Source organism: Bidens hawaiensis, unplaced genomic scaffold (genome assembly GCF_021521415.1).
Source record: "Bidens hawaiensis isolate Kalapana, Puna unplaced genomic scaffold, B.hawaiensis_p1.1 tig00000602_1, whole genome shotgun sequence".
NCBI lineage: Eukaryota > Viridiplantae > Streptophyta > Magnoliopsida > Asterales > Asteraceae > Bidens > Bidens hawaiensis.
The window spans coordinates 908360-931907 of NW_027491037.1; the positions used below are offsets into that span (position 1 = coordinate 908360).

A 23548-nucleotide genomic window follows, 5' to 3' on the forward strand; every position below is an offset into this window, starting at 1 on the left:
ATGGTTTTCATACCAAGATCTTCTATTTGTGATGATGACGTGGTACAAGATCAACTTGAGACATCCGATGATGTTTCTAATTCTTCAGATTATGTTGATTTTGAAGATTCTTCTTCTGCTCCATTTGTGGAAATTCAAGATGTTTCTGAGATACAAGTTGGTGAATCTTCTTAAATAATGATTGATCTAGCAGTTGAAGAAAACATCACTAATTTAGAAGGCAATGTTGTTGTATCTGAGAATCCGACTTTTCGGATTAAATCATATCATCCTCGGGACAACATCATTGGTGATCATAATGATGGTGTTCATACGTGACATCAGGCCGCTAATGTATGTAAAGATAACGTATTGTGTGCATACGCTAACATCAGGTCCTATCTTGTGCATACGCCGATACGCTTGCTTTTTAACTCAAGTAGAGCCAACAAGTGTTCCTATGGTACTTCAAGATTCTTCATGGGTAGAAGCAATGCATGAAGAGTTGCAACAGTTTGTACGATTGGGTGCTTGGTATCTCATTGATAAACCGGATCGGGTTAAAAATCCTATCCCGACAAATGGGTTTTTAAATGTTAAAAGGATTGTCATGGGTTCATCGTTCGAAATAAAGCACAGTTGGTTGTGCAAGGATTCAATCAGCAAGAAGACATGGATTACACCTAAGTATATGCTCCTGTTGCTAGACTGGAGGCTATACGTATTTTTCTAGCCAACGCGGCCTTTAAGAATTTCAAATTTTATCAAATGGACGTTAAGAGTGCGTTTCTTAATGGTGAACTTCATGAAAAGGTGTATATAAAGCAGCCTCCTGGTTTTGAAGATCCTGACTATCCTGTTTATACAAGGCTCTATATGCTCTTCACCAAGCCCCGAGAACTTGGTATAGCACGCTTGCTGATAATCTAATCGACAATGGCTTCAAACAAGGGACTGTTGATCGTACTTGCTTTTAAAAGACGGTCGAAGAAGATTTGCTTCTTGTCCAGATTTATATCGATAACATCATATTTAGCTCAACAAATGACATGTTATGTAAGGACTTTGAGAAGTCGGTGCAGACAAAGTTCGAGATGAGCTCGATGGGAGAAATGAGTTTCTTTTTAGGGTTGTAGGTTCATAAGTCTGAAGACGGGATTTTTATTCATCAGACAAAGTATATGAACGATGTCTTGAGCCAATTCAAGATAAGTTCCGGAAAAGTCTCTTCTGCTCCTCTTCCTGTGGGTAACAGTTTGTCACCAGACGAATTGGAGGATATCGTTGATCCTGCCCTTTACCGAGCGATGATTGGTTCATTAACTTATTTAACTGCATCGTGTCCTGATATAATGTTTGTTGTTTGTCTATAAGCCATATATCAAGCGAGTCCCATAGTGACTCCTCTGGCGGCTGTGAAACGTTTTTTTCACTATCTAAGGGGTAATCCTGACATCGGGTTATGGTATCCCAAGGAAGATAGTTTTGATTTTATCGATTTCTCATATTCCGACTATGGATTATGCAAGATCAACTTCAAGTCAACGACGCTGGCTTGTCAGTGTTTAGGAAACCGACTTGTTTCCAGGCAGTGTAAGAAGCAGACAAATGTCTCTACTTCAACCGTTGAAGCCGAATACGTGGCAACCTTGATTTGTTGTTCACACTTTTTGGGGATACAACAACATCTGCGGTATTACAGTTTGAAGTTTCTTAGTACTCCCAATTTTATTGATAACTTTGTTGTCTGTATCATGAAGAACCCTGTGCACCACTCTAAAACTAAACACATTGAAATTCTAAATCATTTTTTTTGTAACTGTTATGAAAAGAAATTAATTGTTATTGAAAAAGTGAACACTGATCATCAAAAGGCAGGCCTTTTTACCAAAGCTTTTGATAAAACAATATTCAATTTTTTGCTTGGTTTAAATGGTTTGAGATCATTTGTTGATATCCCAAAGCTCAGGTAATCAATTAATATTGTTTTTTGTACAGTTTTTGTTTGTTAATTTTTCTTTCTTTAATATTTTGGTGTTTAGGGGGAGAAAAACGGGAAAATACAAAATTATTGTGCTTTATGTTTTGTACAGATAAAATTAAAAAACATTCAGATATTTTGAAAATTCAAAAACATTAAAAAATGTGCTCCTCAAAAATGAGTTTTGAAGCAAAAAAGGTAAAATGAACATGTAAAATTCAAAAACATTAAGATATTTTGAAAATTCAAAAACATTAAAAAAATGTGCTCCTCAAAAATGAAATTTGAAGCAAAAAATGGAAAATAATAGTACATTAATCATTTATATTCTATATTTCAGTACAAAAATAGACATAAAAGACTGTGTGCTTAATTGTATTGGTACATTGGTAGGTCTTAAACAAACAAGTAAGGTAGAGTATGTGATATAAACGTAACGTTGCCAAATTGAAATAGGTGTTAGTCTCTTACAAAGTCTTGGTGATGAAGGCATAAATGTAATAGTCTGTCATACTCAAGCCTTAAATATGTTTGACCACCAAAAACCAAATTTTAAATTAGCGTCTAGTTAATGGTTAACATTGCAACGGTGTATGGTGCAATTTTAAATTAACATTGCACCACTCTAAAACTAAACACATTGAAATTCTAAATCATTTTTTTCATAACTGTTATGAAAAGAAATTAACTGTTATTGAAAAAGTGAACACTTATCATCAAAACGCAGGCCTTTTTACCAAAGCTTTTGATAAAACAATATTCAATTTTTTTCTTGGTTTAAAAGGTTTGAGATCATTTGTTGATATCCCAAAGCTCAGGTAATCAATTAATATTGTTTTTGTACAGTTTTTGTTTGTTAATTTTTCTTTCTTTAATATTTTGGTGTTTAGGGGGAGAAAAACGGGAAAATACAAAATTATTGTGCTTTCTGTTTTGTACAGATAAAATTAAAAAACATTCAGATATTTTGAAAATTCAAAAACATTAAAAAATGTGCTCCTCATAAATGAGTTTTGAAGCAAAAAGGTAAAATGATAGTACAGATAAAATTCAAAAACATTAAGATATTTTGAAAATTCAAAAACATTAAAAAAATGTGCTCCTCAAAAATGAGTTTTGAAGCAAAAAATGGAAAATGATAGTACATTAATCATTTATATTCTATATTTCAATACAAAAATAGGCATAAAAGACTGTGTACTTAATTGTATTGGTATATTGGTAGGTCTTATACAAACAAGTAAGGTCTAGTATGTGATATAAACGTAACGTTGCCAAATTGAAATAGGTGTTAGTCTCTTACAAAGTCTTGGTGATGAAGGCATAAATATAATAGTCTGTCATACTCAAGCCTTAAATATGTTTGACCACCAAAAACCAAATTTTAAATTAGCGTCTAGTTAATGGTTAACATTGCAACGGTGTATGGCCTTATTGCCTTAAATCCTGTATTGATAGGATGCTTCGAGATCTGGGTATATGAATATTATTTGGCTCAAAAGGCAAACCCGTAGTTTTACTGCCCACTATAAGTCATTAAACTTGATCACAGTTGTACTTTGTACAACATTCACTACTGACTTGATCAAACCACGCAATGAGCCATGCAATTGTTCTTCCCTTGCTCGCGTCTTAATACCAGTAAGAAACGGACCACAAGGGATACAGTGTATGTAAGTCACACAGATGAAATCATGCATACTCATTTGTGGGAAAGGAACTCGAAGTGTTGCTTGATAACGGGGGGTATATCTTGTAGTGGGGATTATTTGCTAGATTGCTAAAAACTAAAAATCATATATTTTGATCAACTAGTTTAATAATTTAAGTCAACTTGGGGTGAAAAGGTAAAAATCAAATTAAGCTTAAATCAGTATTAGAGGCTGATAGTTTCTATATCTTATGCCCTAATTGAACTTTAAACATATCACATAAATTCCTGAAACATTTTTATAAGATTTAAGCGGATAACAATACCAATGACTGACTTAACACCAGTCATAATAAAGTCGAAAGATGTTAGTGCACGGTTTTGGTGTCCGTAGCAATCGAATAAGTTATAGATAGTCTAGGTTGAATATTTATTGTAAAATGGCCCATTCGTTATGGATTGTATAGCAAATGAGGCCCATTCGTTAGTTAACTCTACTATTAGCTAAGTTATAAGCCCATTCGTTATGTAATATAACGAATGTAGGCCCCATTCGTTATGAAGGCATAGCGAATGATGGCTAGTTCGTTATGTTATTACCCATTCATTATAGAAGCATAACGAATGGTGTCTAATTCGTTACTACAATGTAACGAATTAGACTAACTTAACGAATGAGAGCTTTGGCCTATAAATAGGTAGCTCTCGTTCATAATTATAAGTGAATGTACATACAGAGAGAGAGAGAGATTTAAGTCTAAATTATCCTCTCCATAACTTATTATTATACACCATAATGTATTCATCATAATCTATCAATAAAGTATCTATTTAACAGTATTTGGATTCGTGTTCGTATTGCATGATTGATGTATTCGGGTTAGCGGCTAGATCCTGGATCGTATGACGTTCACTCAATTGGTATCAGAGCAGGTTGCTGCTCTCGGTGCATCGATTAAGGTATGAATCTGATGTTCTTCGTATTCTTCGAGTTTTGGACTGATTTGATCAGATTTGGGGTTAATTTATGGATGAATTGTGAAATTGATGGTAGATTCGTGTTAGTTAAGGTAATACGAAGCTACTGGTATAATTTGATGTTGATTTATGGTGTGTTGAAGAATCCACCATGGAAGAGCATGTTACTGTTTGATTCAGTTTATGATGATTCTGTGGTTGTTATGTTAATTGGACGATGGATTCGTGTTTAGGATGAAAATCTGAGTCTTCGTCTGTAATTATGTTGGTTAATTATGGTGTTTTGATGAATCTGCCATGGATAAAGCTTGAAAGTGCAGATTATGGCCGGATCTACGATATTCTGGCGAGATAACTGTTTTTCGGCGAAATACGTTTTCTGGTGAACAATTCAGATCCTAAAACCTAATTCGTTATGTTACTTTAGCAATTCGTTATGGAAACTTAATGAATGGAAAATTTAAGGAATTAAGGTAATTCGTTAAGTTAAAGATAACGAATTAAAGTAATTCGTTAAGTTAATTCGACAAGGTAATCTGTTAAGTTAATTCGTTAAGTTAAGCCGTTAAGGTATTGGTAACGAATTAAGGTAATTCGTTAACGTGTATGACGAAGTGTGGAAATCTTGATGAATTGAAGGCCATTCGTGTAACTGTTATAACGAATTAAGATGGCAATTTATAATGAATTGAATAGATTCGTTAAGTGTGTAACGAATAAGTGACTGGTTGACAAATGGTGGATGTTTATAACGAATTGAAGTTGTTAATTTATAACGAATGGAGACGTCATTCATTAAAAAAAAAGATTTTGGCGGGAAAATTTTTCTTGAACGAATTTTTTTCCTGAATACTCCTCGTAAGTGAGGTTTCATTCTTTAAAATTTTGGCGAAAATATTTATTTTTCGATAATTTTCAGTGATTTTTTGGCGGGAAAATTGTCACACCCTCAAAATCCACTCACGGAGTTTTACCGTCAGAGGGTGTGAACTGGCAGAATCATCAAATCATCAATTCGGGGTAAAGGATAACGGTTCTTGACCGTCACCTTGTTCAATTCCCGGTAGTCGATACACATGCGGAAAGTCCCGTCTTTCTTTCGGACAAACAAGACAGGGGCTCCCCACGGCGATGAGCTAGGTCGGATAAAACCCTTATCCAACAAATCTTGCAACTGAGTGGACAACTCCTGAAGTTCCGCCGATGCGAGCCGATACGGGGCTCGTGCTATGGGTGCTGCACCGGGTGTCAACTCGATTTGGAATTCGACTTGACGAATAGGAGGGAGTCCGGGCAAATCCCCTGGGAAAACTTCCGGGAAGTCTCGCACAACAGGTATATCTTCAATTCGTTTCTCCTCCGCGGGTTTCTCAACAATCTGCGCCAAAATTGCCGGATGACCCTTTCGTAGATACTTCTGTGCCTTCATAAGGGTAATGACGCTGGTGGTCATGCCGCTTCTCTCGCCTCGGACCGAAATGATCTCGCCGGAAGGGGTGGTAATATGGACTATCTTATCGTGGCATATAATCTCCGCTCGGTTCTCGGATAACCAGTCCATGCCGACAACGACATCGAAACTACTAAGCGTAAAAGGAATAAGGTCGATGTCAAAGACATGACCTGACAGTTTCAACTTACATCCCGCAAGTATATGAGTTGTTACTACAGTTTTACCGTTAGCTAATTCAACAGGAAACTTAGCGTCTAACGGGGTTTGAGTAAGGTCTAAAAGTTAGCTAAAGGCTTTCGACACAAAACTCCTATCAGCTCCAGTGTCAAACAAAACAGAAGCAAAACAATCGTTTACAGGGAACTTACCAGACACCACATGCGGATCATTGCGGGCTTGACCCGATCCAATCACAAACGCTCTTCCTTTGCCATTTCCTCCACCATTACTGCCACTTCCATTACCCCCATTGTTGTCATTCTGTTTCAGCTTGGGGCAATCCTTCCGGAAATGACCTTCCTGCCCACATTCAAAACATCCCTTAGTTGTCATCGGTGGCTTAGGAGCACCCTTTGCCGCAAGGTCTCCTCTACACTCTTTCGCTGGGTGACCTATCTTTCCGCATCTTTGACACTTGACACGGTCACACTGGCCAACATGATGATAGTTGCACCTGTTGCACTTTGGATATTTCCCAGCATATCCGCTCGAAACCTGCCCGCTACCGTTGTTGTTGTTGTGATTCTGAGTGTTAAAGCTGCGAGTGAACTCGGGCTTACGGTAGTGTTGTTGCGGTGTGAGGTTCGAGGATGAAGATCTGGTGTTGTCAAACTTTCTCTTCCCGCTGTTCGGGTTGCTGTTGCTGTTACTGTTGCTGACGTGGTCATTACTCGGGTTATCACGGGCTTTAGTGGTTGAACCCCTAGGTGGTAACGCACCTTGGGTCACAGCCTGATCCGTCAGTTTGTGAGCTAAACGGATCGCTTGTTGAATCGTGGCTGGTCTGGAAGACGTCACCATGCCCTGAATCTGCGGTGCTAATCCATCAATGTACATTTCAATCCTCTTACTCGGCGGATCCACCATCCGCAGACACATCACAGCCAACTCGTGAGAACGAGTAGTGTAGGCTTCAATTTCCGAGCCCACCATCTTCAACGACCAAAATTCCGACTCTAACTTCGAAATTTCTTCCCTCGGACAGTACTCCTCTCGCATCATGCTCTTGAACTCCTCCCAGTTCATCGCGTTAGCCAGTTCCAACCCAAGGATCTGGACGTTTGAATTCCACCAAGTGAGGGCGGAATCCTCAAGTGTCCCAGCAGCGAATTTGACCCTACTGGCAGGGGGACAATTACACATCTCAAAGGCCGACTCGGCCTTCTCAGCCCAACGCAGGAAGCCTATAGCTCCCTCAGTGCCCTTAAACGTACTGGGCTTGCAGTCAAGGTAGTTCTTGAAGGTACACGTTCAACTCGGACCTCCAGCTTGATTCTGAACGTGTGCGGCTAAAGCGGCCGCAACATGGTCGTTCAGCAGAGTTTGAAGTTCAGCTGCAGTCATGCTGATGTTACCACGTCCTCGTCCAGCGTTTCTTCCAGCCATTTTCTAGAATCACAGTATAAAATGTTAAACATGAATTTTTCTTTCATATACAACACACCATACATGTAATAAAAAGGTAGGTAAGAAAGAAAGTAAGATACAACATCACATCACAACCACATATTAGTCTAAAAAAAATTCATGATTAAAACCATTGTATTCGCTACAAAGTATTTCCAATCAATCCTTAAAATCATAGAAAAATAATAGTTCGGATGGAGACAACCCCTCCATCTAAGTGTCATCATTACTAGATGTCGTCATCTGAGGACACCTCTGAGTGTGCCTCCTCCTCAGCCGGTTCTTCTTCAGGTTCTTCTTCGGGTTCCTCCTCGGGATCTTCCTCAGGATCTTCCTCAGGCTCCTCTTCGGGATCTTCTTCAGGTTCTACTTCAGGCTCTGCCCCAGGCTCGGCCTCAGGCTCTGCCTCAGGTTCGGCTGCGTTCTGAGCAAGTTGCATTTGTAAGACATCGCAACGCTCTAACGCTATCTCAGTTCGGGTCCTTGCTTCTTGGAGTTGCTCTTGCAAGTCTATCATCTCAGCTTGCATCTTCATCATAACCTTCATTTGTTGCTCACTAGTCTCTTGCATATCTTTCATTGTCGCTGCCATGCGGGCAATCTCCTCCTTAGTCTCGGTTCCGTCTTTAAACAGTCTGGAAACGTTCTCTCTCGTGTAGCGCATGTAACCCACATCACGCTCCAAACAAGAAACGACAGCTGCGAGAACTCGCTCTACAGGTTCGGTTATGGGTGGTAGGGTGTTGGGATAAGCAGGATGGTTCGGGTGAGGCAACGGGGGAACTTGTTCGCGATAGACCATACGTCTGATCATGTTAGGGTACCAATCCCAGCTAACGTCGTTTTCGTAAAGGCCTCCGGATAGGCGGTACCTCTTCGGTGCGGGAGCTTCGAGTTCCGGGACTACGCGGGGTGGCGAGGCGGTAGGTAACTGAGGTTCCTTCCCTTGAGCATGCGTCATCGAATCGGATGATGATGAGGGTGGCGTCGACATTCCTACAGGTAAGCCGTGTATGCGCGCGCGTATGAGTGAAAATAGGTAAAGAGATAAGATTTCAAGACTACACAAACCTATGCAGTGCGTATCATTATAACTAATGGGTCGTCGCGGTTATAGTCTAGTATGCATGCAGCTTCTAGTTCGCTATAACCAATGGCTCTGATACCAATCTGTCACACCCTCAAAATCCACTCACGGAGTTTTACCGTCAGAGGGTGTGAACTGGCAGAATCGGAATCATCAGTTATAATCAAACCATAAAAACGTTTAAATGCAAATAAGTGCGGAAGCGTAAAAACCTTAATTCAAAAGTTGCGTCACGCAGGACGACTTAAAACCAAAGATAACTGTTAAAAATAAGTTTGCAGAATAAAAGTGTTTTCATTTAATGCATGCTCCTAAACCGCGCGCCCGCCTCGGCTACCTGAGAATAACATACTAAAAGTGTCAACACAAGGTTGGTGAGTTCACAAGTTATATAAGATAAATCGTTTAGCGTTTGCATTCAGCGTTTACGTTAAGTGTTTTGCGTAACCTCGTTACAGCGTTTAAGCGTTTTGCGTAACCACGTTACGGCGTTTTGCGTTTTGCGTAACCACGTTACGGCGTTTTGCGTTACCAGATAATGTTATGTCAAATTATATATCGATAGGTAGCTAATCTATACAACAAGTATTACTAAGTGGTTCGACACCGAAGCTGACTGTTTATCAAGTGCCCGTCACCAGGTCAATCCAGACCATGGTAAGTGTTAGCCAAAATTACACCCACTCAACCTCCAGTTGAGCTTAGCGTCGGGTGGGGTTTGTCAAACCCAGTAGTACTACTCAACAGTGACTCGCTATTCTAAATATTAACCGGTTCGATGTGTGGGACTTCAAATGTTACGTTTGCCGCTTAGTCTTTACAAGTGACATATAATTTATAACAAAATCTTAAATATGCGTTTATCTCAAAAATGCGTTTATCGGAGTATGTTATCTCCCCCAAGTGAAAAACGTTTGAAAACAGTTTAAGAGTGGGGTAAGTGAACTCACTGTTTGCGAAGAATATCCCGAATTAGATCACCAAGTGATGCGCGTCGTAGAAACTCTCTAGCGTTCTAAATAACAAAGAGATTTTCTAAGTATCGGTATGTTTAACGAGTCTCTAGACTAGGCACATAATACCAATGCACGTAACATGTTTCGTGTTTCGTTTGTGAATCGTGTGTGACTTAAACAAGTACAATTGTGATACGATACGTGAGTGAACAATTACTTTTGTGTCATGTATTAATAACATACTTTACTAGCAATTATCCCCGTAAGGGCATTTTGGTCAACAAATAACAATTACTAGCCATTATTCCCCATAAGGGCAATTTGGTCAAATCATGGCAATCAATTTGCAACTATTCCCCGCAAACAATTATATAAGAAATATCATATTTCATGCATTTATACACAACTCAGCAGCTAGTTTCACTGTGACAGAATTTCTACTTGAAAGATTGTACTATTTCACCGATCATATCATCTCAATTAATTCACCAAAAATCACCACTGAAACATACATGTCTTAGGTTTCCAGAACATATTTTATCTTATTTTTATTCCATATAGATTTCTCATAATGATCAAAACACTACAGTAAACTCATATCAGTCAGATTCATGCGCAACAGAATGTTATTTGCAATTCCCGTTAAACGAAAACTCCAATAAATGCAAGACTACTTGGGTTTGGTTCCTAACTCAATGAGTCAACTTCCAGAAGTGGAACCAACCCAATTGGTCTCGTAGTTCATGAGATATAACATTTACAACATAACCTAACAGCAGGTCTAACAGCTCAGCTTTGCACAACGTTTTTGTAAAATCATAAAAGTAAACTTCTACTTGTCCAAAAATTACAAACTTATACTTTATAGAAACTAGACTCAACCTAGTTTACTTCAGTACCCACAATCTCAACCAATTTTCACGTTTACACTTCGTTACAGTCACTTAAACATCGTATACACATTCTGTCCAGAATCTGTTCACATCAAAACTCAACAATTTAACTATCTATGGACCATAAATCAATTAACATGCTAGACACTACAACCACTATCCATGCATATCAATTACACCATACATACAAGATTAGGGTTTGTGTTTTAACTCAAATCAAAGACAACAATCAATCAAGCAACAACATCAATACTAGTTATCAATCATCATGAATTCAACAACCATCATGTTAACTCATACATACATATAAAAATCGGCTGCCTAGGGTTCTTAATTAACCCATTAAACATCAAAATTAAACAACAAGAAGGTAAAGGATGATCAATTATACCTTCCTAGCACCTAGTTCTTGGATTAAACACTTGATTAGGGCTTGTATGTGTGTGTGCTTGTGGACGGCAGCCAAGAGGGAGCAAGGGAGGGAGGCCGATCGGAGCTTTGGGGTTAATAATAATAAGTTAGGGTTAAGTGTTAAGGATATATTTATAAACACACAAGTTACACTCAAGTCCCTCCACTTCTAAGTATTACTTTTCTAGCCTAACTAACTTGTTTTCGTCTTGAGTTAACGTTTATAATCATGTTATCACATAACACATAAGTCTAACACATAATTATCACATAATTACTGTTTTGACGTTTTTCGTTTATTTATCAATCGTTTGCGTCAACTCGTTTGCGTTTCGGTGCAAATCCCGAAAGACTACACATGTAGTAAGTGTTAAGCGTCATTTAAACCCTAGTTTAAATGTAATGATGTGTGCGTTATAGATTCAATGATCTTAAAGTTTGAATTGACGGAGTTGAGTTAACGGAGTTAACCTGAAATTGACGATTGTCACATCATTCCCATGTTAAAGAATTTTCGTCCCGAAAATTTGAGTCAAGTCGTGATGAGAGTCTGAAAGAGTAAAAAAAAATTTCAGTTTGTCATATCATCCCCTAGTAGAAAGAAATTTCGTCCCGAAATTTAATTCATACCTCCGGTGATGTTTGACGGTTTGCCGGGTTTCGCGGTTTTCGGTGTTTGGTTAGCCCTTCAAAAAGGTGAGGATACTTTTTCATCATTTGATCCTCGCGTTCCCACGTGAACTCCGGTCCACGTCTCGAGTTCCAACGAACCTTAACGATTGGAATTTTGCTGTGTTTGAGCGTTTTGGTTTCCCAATCCAAAACCTCGACTGGTTCTTCAATGAAACGTAACTGTTCATCAACTTGTAGTTCCTCCAAAGGGACTACTTGGGATTCATCAGATAGGCATTTCTTCAAATTTGATACGTGGAATACATCGTGTACGCCACTGAGTTCTGTTGGTAGGTCCAGTCGGTACGCCACCGGACCAAAGCGCTCAGTTATCCGGTACGGACCAACATACCGTGGGTTGAGTTTGTTTCGCTTCCCAAAGCGAACCACACCTTTCCAAGGTGAGACTTTGAGTAACACCCGATCGTTCACTTGAAATTCGAGAGGTTTTCGGCGCTTGTCGGCGTAACTCTTTTGGCGATCTCGTGCTGCTGTCATGCGATTTCGGATTTGAACAATCTTTTCCTAGGTTTCGAGTACCAGTTCCGGACCAGTGATTTGGCTGTCACCCACCTCTGCCCAGCAGAGTGGTGATCGACGCTTCCGTCCGTACAGTGCTTCAAACGGCGCTGCCTTAATACTTGCGTGGTAGCTGTTATTATACGAAAACTATACCAAGGGTAAGTGGGGTTCCCAACTTTTTCCGAAATCCAGAACGCATGCACGCAACATATCCTCCAGGGTATGAATAGTCCGTTCACTTTGCCCATCCGTCTGAGGATGGTATGCTGTACTCATATCGAGACGGGTGCCCAGTGCGCTTTGCAGCGACTTCCAAAAGTGCGAAGTGAAACGAGAATCTCGATCGGAAATGATCGAGACAGGCACTCCGTGTCTCGACACTACTTCCTTCATGTAAACACGAGTCAGTCTTTCCATTTTGTCCGTTTCCTTAATTGCTAGGAAGTGTGCCGATTTAGTCAACCGGTCAACGATCACCCAGATGGTATCGCATCCCGTCGGTGTCTTAGGCAAACCCGTAATAAAATCCATTGAGATGTGCTCCCATTTCCACATTGGGATTTCCGGTTGTTGCAGTAGACCAGATGGTTTCTGGTATTCTATCTTGACTCTGGCACAAGTCAAGCATTTGCTCACGTAGGTGGCAATGTCGGCTTTCATGTTCGGCCACCAGTAAAGTGCCTTTAAATCATGATACATTTTGTCTGAGCCAGGGTGGATAGAATATCGGGACTTGTGAGCTTCGTCCATCACTAGAGTTCTCAACTCTCCGTATCGTGGAACCCAAATCCGGTTCTCAAAATATCGAACCCCGTCCGATCTGGTTTCAAGTTGCTTGTTCATGCCCCGCATGAGTTCCGATGGGAGATTTTCATCTTTCAAAGCTTCAAGTTGCGCATCGCGAATCTGATCGGGTAAGCTGGCATGAATCGTGAGTTGCAATGCTCTCACCCGTCTGGGTTTATCTTTTCTTTTCTCCTGAGGGCGTCGGCCACCACATTGGCCTTGCCAGGGTGGTACTTGATGGCACAATCGTAATCTTTAAGCAACTCGACCCAACGACGCTGTCGCATGTTCAGCTCCTTCTGATCGTAGACATGTTGGAGACTCTTGTGGTCGGTGTAAATGGTAAACTTGGTACCGTACAAGTAATGCCTCCATATCTTAAGAGCAAACACCACAGCTCCGAGTTCCAAATCATGGGTCGTGTAGTTCTCCTCGTGAACCCGTAGTTGTCGAGAGGCGTAGGCTATAACCTTCTCGAGTTGCATCAGCACACAACCGAGACCTTGTATAGATGCGTCACAGTGTACCTCAAAATTTTCCGTTCCCTCGGGGAGGGCTAGAATAGGGGCGCTACAAAGTTTGGTTTTCAACAGTTGAAAAGCGGATTCTTGCGCGTCACCCCAATTGTACTTAGTGCCCTTGTGAGTCAAAGCAGTGAGGGGTTGAGCAATCTTTGAAAATCCCTCGATGAAACACCGGTTGTAGCCGGCCAGTCCTAGGAATTGTCGCACCTCAGTCGGAGTCTTAGGTGCTTCCCAGTTTTTGATGGCCTCTACCTTACCGGGATCGACATGGATACCATTCTCGTTGATCACATGTCCTAAAAAGTGAACCTCGCGAAGCCAAAATTCACATTTCGAGAGTTTAGCATACAGTTGTTCCTTCTTCAATAGTTCCAGAATTACCCTTAAGTGCTCTTCGTGGTCAGCTTCGTTCTTGGAGTAGACGAGAATATCATCGATGAAAACAATCACAACTTGTCGAGATACGCCTTGCATACTCGATTCATAAGATCCATAAATACGGCTGGTGCGTTGGTTAGGCCAAAAGGCATAACCGAAAACTCGTAATGACCATACCGTGTTCTGAAAGCCGTATTTGAGATATCATCGATCTTCGAGTAGTGACTCGATCCTTGAAGTTGGTCAAACAAATCATCAATTCGGGGTAAAGGATAACGGTTCTTGACCGTCACCTTGTTCAATTCCCGGTAGTCGATACACATGCGGAAAGTCCCGTCTTTCTTTCGGACAAACAAGACAGGGGCTCCCCACGGCGATGAGCTAGGTCGGATAAAACCCTTATCCAACAAATCTTGCAACTGAGTGGACAACTCCTGAAGTTCCGCCGATGCGAGCCGATACGGGGCTCGTGCTATGGGTGCTGCACCGGGTGTCAACTCGATTTGGAATTCGACTTGACGAATAGGAGGGAGTCCGGGCAAATCCCCTGGGAAAACTTCCGGGAAGTCTCGCACAACAGGTATATCTTCAATTCGTTTCTCCTCCGCGGGTTTCTCAACAATCTGCGCCAAAATTGCCGGATGACCCTTTCGTAGATACTTCTGTGCCTTCATAAGGGTAATGACGCTGGTGGTCATGCCGCTTCTCTCGCCTCGGACCGAAATGATCTCGCCGGAAGGGGTGGTAATATGGACTATCTTATCGTGGCATATAATCTCCGCTCGGTTCTCGGATAACCAGTCCATGCCGACAACGACATCGAAACTACTAAGCGTAAAAGGAATAAGGTCGATGTCAAAGACATGACCTGACAGTTTCAACTTACATCCCGCAAGTATATGAGTTGTTACTACAGTTTTACCGTTAGCTAATTCAACAGGAAACTTAGCGTCTAACGGGGTTTGAGTAAGGTCTAAAAGTTGGCTAAAGGCTTTCGACACAAAACTCCTATCAGCTCCAGTGTCAAACAAAACAGAAGCAAAACAATCGTTTACAGGGAACTTACCAGACACCACATGCGGATCATTGCGGGCTTGACCCGATCCAATCACAAACGCTCTTCCTTTGCCATTTCCTCCACCATTACTGCCACTTCCATTACCCCCATTGTTGTCATTCTGTTTCAGCTTGGGGCAATCCTTCCGGAAATGACCTTCCTGCCCACATTCAAAACATCCCTTAGTTGTCATCGGTGGCTTAGGAGCACCCTTTGCCGCAAGGTCTCCTCTACACTCTTTCGCTGGGTGACCTATCTTTCCGCATCTTTGACACTTGACACGGTCACACTGGCCAACATGATGATAGTTGCACCTGTTGCACTTTGGATATTTCCCAGCATATCCGCTCGAAACCTGCCCGCTACCGTTGTTGTTGTTGTGATTCTGAGTGTTAAAGCTGCGAGTGAACTCGGGCTTACGGTAGTGTTGTTGCGGTGTGAGGTTCGAGGATGAAGATCTGGTGTTGTCAAACTTTCTCTTCCCGCTGTTCGGGTTGCTGTTGCTGTTACTGTTGCTGACGTGGTCATTACTCGGGTTATCACGGGCTTTAGTGGTTGAACCCCTAGGTGGTAACGCACCTTGGGTCACAGCCTGATCCGTCAGTTTGTGAGCTAAACGGATCGCTTGTTGAATCGTGGCTGGTCTGGAAGACGTCACCATGCCCTGAATCTGCGGTGCTAATCCATCAATGTACATTTCAATCCTCTTACTCGGCGGATCCACCATCCGCAGACACATCACAGCCAACTCGTGAGAACGAGTAGTGTAGGCTTCAATTTCCGAGCCCACCATCTTCAACGACCAAAATTCCGACTCTAACTTCGAAATTTCTTCCCTCGGACAGTACTCCTCTCGCATCATGCTCTTGAACTCCTCCCAGTTCATCGCGTTAGCCAGTTCCAACCCAAGGATCTGGACGTTTGAATTCCACCAAGTGAGGGCGGAATCCTCAAGTGTCCCAGCAGCGAATTTGACCCTACTGGCAGGGGGACAATTACACATCTCAAAGGCCGACTCGGCCTTCTCAGCCCAACGCAGGAAGCCTATAGCTCCCTCAGTGCCCTTAAACGTACTGGGCTTGCAGTCAAGGTAGTTCTTGAAGGTACACGTTCAACTCGGACCTCCAGCTTGATTCTGAACGTGTGCGGCTAAAGCGGCCGCAACATGGTCGTTCAGCAGAGTTTGGAGTTCAGCTGCAGTCATGCTGATGTTACCACGTCCTCGTCCAGCGTTTCTTCCAGCCATTTTCTAGAATCACAGTATAAAATGTTAAACATGAATTTTTCTTTCATATACAACACACCATACATGTAATAAAAAGGTAGGTAAGAAAGAAAGTAAGATACAACATCACATCACAACCACATATTAGTCTAAAAAAAATTCATGATTAAAACCATTGTATTCGCTACAAAGTATTTCCAATCAATCCTTAAAATCATAGAAAAATAATAGTTCGGATGGAGACAACCCCTCCATCTAAGTGTCATCATTACTAGATGTCGTCATCTGAGGACACCTCTGAGTGTGCCTCCTCCTCAGCCGGTTCTTCTTCAGGTTCTTCTTCGGGTTCCTCCTCGGGATCTTCCTCAGGATCTTCCTCAGGCTCCTCTTCGGGATCTTCTTCAGGTTCTACTTCAGGCTCTGCCCCAGGCTCGGCCTCAGGCTCTGCCTCAGGTTCGGCTGCGTTCTGAGCAAGTTGCATTTGTAAGACATCGCAACGCTCTAACGCTATCTCAGTTCGGGTCCTTGCTTCTTGGAGTTGCTCTTGCAAGTCTATCATCTCAGCTTGCATCTTCATCATAACCTTCATTTGTTGCTCACTAGTCTCTTGCATATCTTTCATTGCCGCTGCCATGCGGGCAATCTCCTCCTTAGTCTCGGTTCCGTCTTTAAACAGTCTGGAAACGTTCTCTCTCGTGTAGCGCATGTAACCCACATCACGCTCCAAACAAGAAACGACAGCTGCGAGAACTCGCTCTACAGGTTCGGTTATGGGTGGTAGGGTGTTGGGATAAGCAGGATGGTTCGGGTGAGGCAACTGGGGAACTTGTTCGCGATAGACCATACGTCTGATCATGTTAGGGTACCAATCCCAGCTAACGTCGTTTTCGTAAAGGCCTCCGGATAGGCGGTACCTCTTCGGTGCGGGAGCTTCGAGTTCCGGGACTACGCGGGGTGGCGAGGCGGTAGGTAACTGAGGTTCCTTCCCTTGAGCATGCGTCATCGAATCGGATGATGATGAGGGTGGCGTCGACATTCCTACAGGTAAGCCGTGTATGCGCGCGCGTATGAGTGAAAATAGGTAAAGAGATAAGATTTCAAGACTACACAAACCTATGCAGTGCGTATCATTATAACTAATGGGTCGTCGCGGTTATAGTCTAGTATGCATGCAGCTTCTAGTTCGCTATAACCAATGGCTCTGATACCAATCTGTCACACCCTCAAAATCCACTCACGGAGTTTTACCGTCAGAGGGTGTGAACTGGCAGAATCGGAATCATCAGTTATAATCAAACCATAAAAACGTTTAAATGCAAATAAGTGCGGAAGCGTAAAAACCTTAATTCAAAAGTTGCGTCACGCAGGACGACTTAAAACCAAAGATAACTGTTAAAAATAAGTTTGCAGAATAAAAGTGTTTTCATTTAATGCATGCTCCTAAACCGCGCGCCCGCCTCGGCTACCTGAGAATAACATACTAAAAGTGTCAACACAAGGTTGGTGAGTTCACAAGTTATATAAGATAAATCGTTTAGCGTTTGCATTCAGCGTTTACGTTAAGTGTTTTGCGTAACCTCGTTACAGCGTTTAAGCGTTTTGCGTAACCACGTTACGGCGTTTTGCGTTTTGCGTAACCACGTTACGGCGTTTTGCGTTACCAGATAATGTTATGTCAAATTATATATCGATAGGTAGCTAATCTATACAACAAGTATTACTAAGTGGTTCGACACCGAAGCTGACTGTTTATCAAGTGCCCGTCACCAGGTCAATCCAGACCATGGTAAGTGTTAGCCAAAATTACACCCACTCAACCTCCAGTTGAGCTTAGCGTCGGGTGGGGTTTGTCAAACCCAGTAGTACTACTCAACAGTGACTCGCTATTCTAAATATTAACCGGTTCGATGTGTGGGACTTCAAATGTTACGTTTGCCGCTTAGTCTTTACAAGTGACATATAATTTATAACAAAATCTTAAATATGCGTTTATCTCAAAAATGCGTTTATCGGAGTATGTTATCTCCCCCAAGTGAAAAACGTTTGAAAACAGTTTAAGAGTGGGGTAAGTGAACTCACTGTTTGCGAAGAATATCCCGAATTAGATCACCAAGTGATGCGCGTCGTAGAAACTCTCTAGCGTTCTAAATAACAAAGAGATTTTCTAAGTATCGGTATGTTTAACGAGTCTCTAGACTAGGCACATAATACCAATGCACGTAACATGTTTCGTGTTTCGTTTGTGAATCGTGTGTGACTTAAACAAGTACAATTGTGATACGATACGTGAGTGAACAATTACTTTTGTGTCATGTATTAATAACATACTTTACTAGCAATTATCCCCGTAAGGGCATTTTGGTCAACAAATAACAATTACTAGCCATTATTCCCCATAAGGGCAATTTGGTCAAATCATGGCAATCAATTTGCAACTATTCCCCGCAAACAATTATATAAGAAATATCATATTTCATGCATTTATACACAACTCAGCAGCTAGTTTCACTGTGACAGAATTTCTACTTGAAAGATTGTACTATTTCACCGATCATATCATCTCAATTAATTCACCAAAAATCACCACTGAAACATACATGTCTTAGGTTTCCAGAACATATTTTATCTTATTTTTATTCCATATAGATTTCTCATAATGATCAAAACACTACAGTAAACTCATATCAGTCAGATTCATGCGCAACAGAATGTTATTTGCAATTCCCGTTAAACGAAAACTCCAATAAATGCAAGACTACTTGGGTTTGGTTCCTAACTCAATGAGTCAACTTCCAGAAGTGGAACCAACCCAATTGGTCTCGTAGTTCATGAGATATAACATTTACAACATAACCTAACAGCAGGTCTAACAGCTCAGCTTTGCACAACGTTTTTGTAAAATCATAAAAGTAAACTTCTACTTGTCCAAAAATTACAAACTTATACTTTATAGAAACTAGACTCAACCTAGTTTACTTCAGTACCCACAATCTCAACCAATTTTCACGTTTACACTTCGTTACAGTCACTTAAACATCGTATACACATTCTGTCCAGAATCTGTTCACATCAAAACTCAACAATTTAACTATCTATGGACCATAAATCAATTAACATGCTAGACACTACAACCACTATCCATGCATATCAATTACACCATACATACAAGATTAGGGTTTGTGTTTTAACTCAAATCAAAGACAACAATCAATCAAGCAACAACATCAATACTAGTTATCAATCATCATGAATTCAACAACCATCATGTTAACTCATACATACATATAAAAATCGGCTGCCTAGGGTTCTTAATTAACCCATTAAACATCAAAATTAAACAACAAGAAGGTAAAGGATGATCAATTATACCTTCCTAGCACCTAGTTCTTGGATTAAACACTTGATTAGGGCTTGTATGTGTGTGTGCTTGTGGACGGCAGCCAAGAGGGATCAAGGGAGGGAGGCCGATCGGAGCTTTGGGGTTAATAATAATAAGTTAGGGTTAAGTGTTAAGGATATATTTATAAACACACAAGTTACACTCAAGTCCCTCCACTTCTAAGTATTACTTTTCTAGCCTAACTAACTTGTTTTCGTCTTGAGTTAACGTTTATAATCATGTTATCACATAACACATAAGTCTAACACATAATTATCACATAATTACTGTTTTGACGTTTTTCGTTTATTTATCAATCGTTTGCGTCAACTCGTTTGCGTTTTGGTGCAAATCCCGAAAGACTACACATGTAGTAAGTGTTAAGCGTCATTTAAACCCTAGTTTAAATGTAATGATGTGTGCGTTATAGATTCAATGATCTTAAAGTTTGAATTGACGGAGTTGAGTTAACGGAGTTAACCTGAAATTGACGATTGTCACAAAAATCGAAAAAAAAATTCTTAAACGAAATTTTTCTAGGATATTCCTAATATATTGGGGACCCTTCGTGCAAATTTTGGTAATATATTTCCCGGCCGACTTTTTATGCTTTTCGACTGGGCGAGGGGCACACCAAGTGTAATTAAGTAGGAGTTTGTTTGAGATTTGTGAAGACTGTACAAGACCTTGCTTATTTTGTTAAGAAAATGGGGAGATAAAACTTTCATTTGAGTTTATTTAGCATGTATCTTTCTACGTTTGCAAGGTTTCTTGAAAAATTACTGTATTTCGGGTGATAATTCATGCTAGCAAAGCTGCGTTTGACTGAGTTCAAGACTGCAGTTGTTCTTTGATTGTTGATTGGTTTGTTCGAGATTGAAACCTGACTATATGGGATACGAATGTTTGTTCGTTTACTTCTTTCTAAGGGACTTTGATCCTGACTATGTTGGCTACGACTGAATGGCGGATTACTTTTGTTGAAGGTGACGATTCTCGAACGGGTTGATCTTATTGAGGAACATACGAGTCTTGTCATTAGATTGGAGAATTAGATCGTTCTTGATTGATTAATAAGAGGTTGGAACTCTGAATCATATGCCCAAACATTAATGCATCTTTGCGAATGGGATGTGGAAAAGCTTCAAAGAGTTATTTGAGATAAACGTTATCAAGATAGGGAAAACCAAAGTGAAAAATTTTGAATGATCGGGTTGTTCATGAAGATGTGTGGCGAGGTTGAACGTAAAGATATGTTTTCTTTACCGGTGCTGACGGATAGCTGATGACTTGCTGCTGATTGTTGAAAGGTTGAACCATATCATACGCTAGTGGATGATCGGGATGATCTCCAAGAGTTGCTCACTTTGCGGGGGAGATCTGATATCAGAGGCTACAAGTTATGGGTTTGCTGAGAAGACTTAAAGATTTGTCCGTTTGCACAAGCCCGAGAATCATCAGTCAAGAGGGAGTCTGTTAGTGCATGATTTGTGACGGGTGATTTGCAGTTAAAGTATTCGAGGTTAAGGTATTCGAGAGCTACGGAAAAGGGGGAGTTTGTTAGTGCACGTTTTTGGTGTCTGTAGCAATCGAATAAGTTATAGATAGTCTAGGTTGAATATTTATTGTAAAATGGCCCATTTGCTATGGATTGTATAGAGAATGAGCCTCATTCGTTAGTTAACTAGACTATTAGGTAAGTTATAAGCCCATTCGTTATGTAATATAACGAATGGATGCCCCATTCGTTATGAAGGCATAACGAATGATGGCTAGTTCGTTAAGTTATTACCCATTCGTTATAGAAGCATAACGAATGGTGTCTAATTCGTTACTATAGTGTAACGAATTAGACTAACTTAACAAATGGGAGCTTTGGCCTATAAATAGGTAGTTCATATTCATAACTATAAGTGAATGTACATACATATAGAGAGAGAGAGAGAGATCTAAGTCTAAATTATCCTCACCATAGCTTATCATTATACACCATAATGTATTCATCATAATCTATCAATAAAGTATCTACTTAACCGTATTCGAATTCGTGTTCGTTTTATACGATTGATGTATTCGGGTTAGCGGCAAGATCCTGGATCGTATGACGTTCACTCAAAAGAGAAATCTGTTATGGACGAATTTCTTGATCAATATGATTCCCTGCTCAACTCAAAAAAAATATTTTATTGTTTTCGTAGTTTATGTTTTATTTTTGCTTTTGTTTTTTATTAAAAAAATTCAAAAATATTTTATTTCTGGATTATTTTCGATTACCGGGCTATGTGGATAAAAAATTTGAAAAGAAAAAGATTTTCCCACAATTTTAAGTTAAGTTTGTTAATGTATGCGTTTTTAACGTAATATTTTTAACTTTTGGGTAAAAAAATTAAAGTATTTTTAAGGTAAATTTATCAAAACCTTGGTTTTGAGGGTTAATTTATTGATTTGAAATGGTAAAAATCAATTTTTAAATGTAAAGTCACCATTAGTTACACTGTTGTAACGAATAAGAACCCATTCGTTAAAGTAATCAACGGGTGTATCACATTCCTTACCCATGCATATTCGTTTCCGCTATCTAATAACGAGTGGATGTTGATTCGTTAAAATAGTTTAACGAATGGATAACGTTTAGGAGGTCATTCGTTATGTTTAACGTATGTGTTTATTCGTTAATTATGTTAATAAATGAATATACGAATGAGCGATCATGCATTTGTTTAAGCATAACGAGTGAGTCTTTTCATTGCCTAGGGATATGTGCCAAGTGTACGGCATATATAAACCCTAGGTAAACGAATGGATCTTTATTCGTTTACATTATTTACCTAGAAACTTATGAAAACAGAGAGAAACCCTGCCAAAATTTTCAAGAATTACAAACATTGTTGAATATTTTGTATTCAGCAGGTAAATGCGAATCCAATGACGGTTTAATTTCGCATTTTGAAACATATTTACATGCTTAATTGGACTGAAAATATAACCGATATAAAATTGACAAATTGACAATTAACATGAATCTGATTAACTGAATAAATGATTTGGGTTTGTTAGTGTTGTTCTAACGATTCCATTGTTATCAAATTTAATGTATAAACATGTTTGTTTGATTTTATTTGATAATTCAAATTGCATGTTTGACTATTAGTTTTTCTTGGTAATTTTGACCTTGACTAATTAAAGTTAATCAACTCATTTGTCTACTCATATTCGTTCTTTATAACGAATGGGATGTCCTCATTCATGATATTGATAATGAATGTCAATTCATTCGTTATGTAATGTAACGAATAAGTATTTTTGGTTAAACTTGTTTAACGAATGAGAGGAGATTTATTTGTAACGGATGTATTCATTCGTTTTATTTGATGTAACGAATGTGATCATTCGTTAATCATAAGTAACGAATGAGAGTTTAATCATTTTTTATCAGAATGAAAACTTTACCAAGTGTTGGTAAATTTTAAAGATTTTAAAGTATAAATTGTATACTAAATGTTCGATTTTAAAGATATGGCCGAGGAATGACCATTGATGCTCCTGCTCGGGAAGAGCCTCAACCTGATGTTCCAGCGGAGGAGATTCAGATCGTTGAGTTACCTTATGACAAGAAGATTGATCTATGCATTCTTGGTCGAAGTTTTCTTTGGTAGACCGATGTTTGGGAGCATGATTGAGTTTCTCAAAAGATCGAGGATATTTTATGCTATATATGCAAACACTCCAATATACTTCAGTATTATCTGACCTTTTTGGAATACTGCCAATTATAATTCAGAAGAGAAGCAGATTGAGGCTGAGATTCATAATAAGAAGATTATTGTTGATGTCGAACTGATTCAGAAAGTCTTACAATTTCTTGATACGGTAGACGACCGTTGTGAGTTTGATAAGGAGTTTATCAAAGGTTTATTAGGGCATTTAAAGTATAAAGGTGATCTCGAGAAGCCTCGGTACTATAAAAATAAATTGCTTTTTAAAGGGTAA

At 39.9% G+C, this 23548-nt stretch overlaps 1 protein-coding gene across 1 annotated transcript; it reads left to right on the forward strand.

The window, feature by feature from the left end:
• LOC143637121 (uncharacterized) lies at positions 1 to 23548 on the forward strand. Its single transcript, XM_077104573.1, has 4 exons — positions 1 to 160; positions 1354 to 1672; positions 23073 to 23200; positions 23340 to 23548. Exons 1-4 carry the CDS (start codon positions 1 to 3, stop codon positions 23546 to 23548), a joined length of 816 nt encoding a protein of 271 aa, XP_076960688.1.

What these genes read in the sequence shown, in the direction of transcription:
- LOC143637121 (XM_077104573.1), top strand. Translation starts at nt 1, where the DNA reads ATGGTTTTCATACCAAGATCTTCTATTTGTGATGATGACGTGGTACAA. An exon ending in TGTTTCTGAGATACAAGTTG is followed by an intron (nt 161 to 1,353) that starts GTGAATCTTCTT and finishes TTTGTCTATAAG; the next exon opens with CCATATATCAAGCGAGTCCC. An exon ending in GGGATACAACAACATCTGCG is followed by an intron (nt 1,673 to 23,072) that starts GTATTACAGTTT and finishes TCGATTTTAAAG; the next exon opens with ATATGGCCGAGGAATGACCA.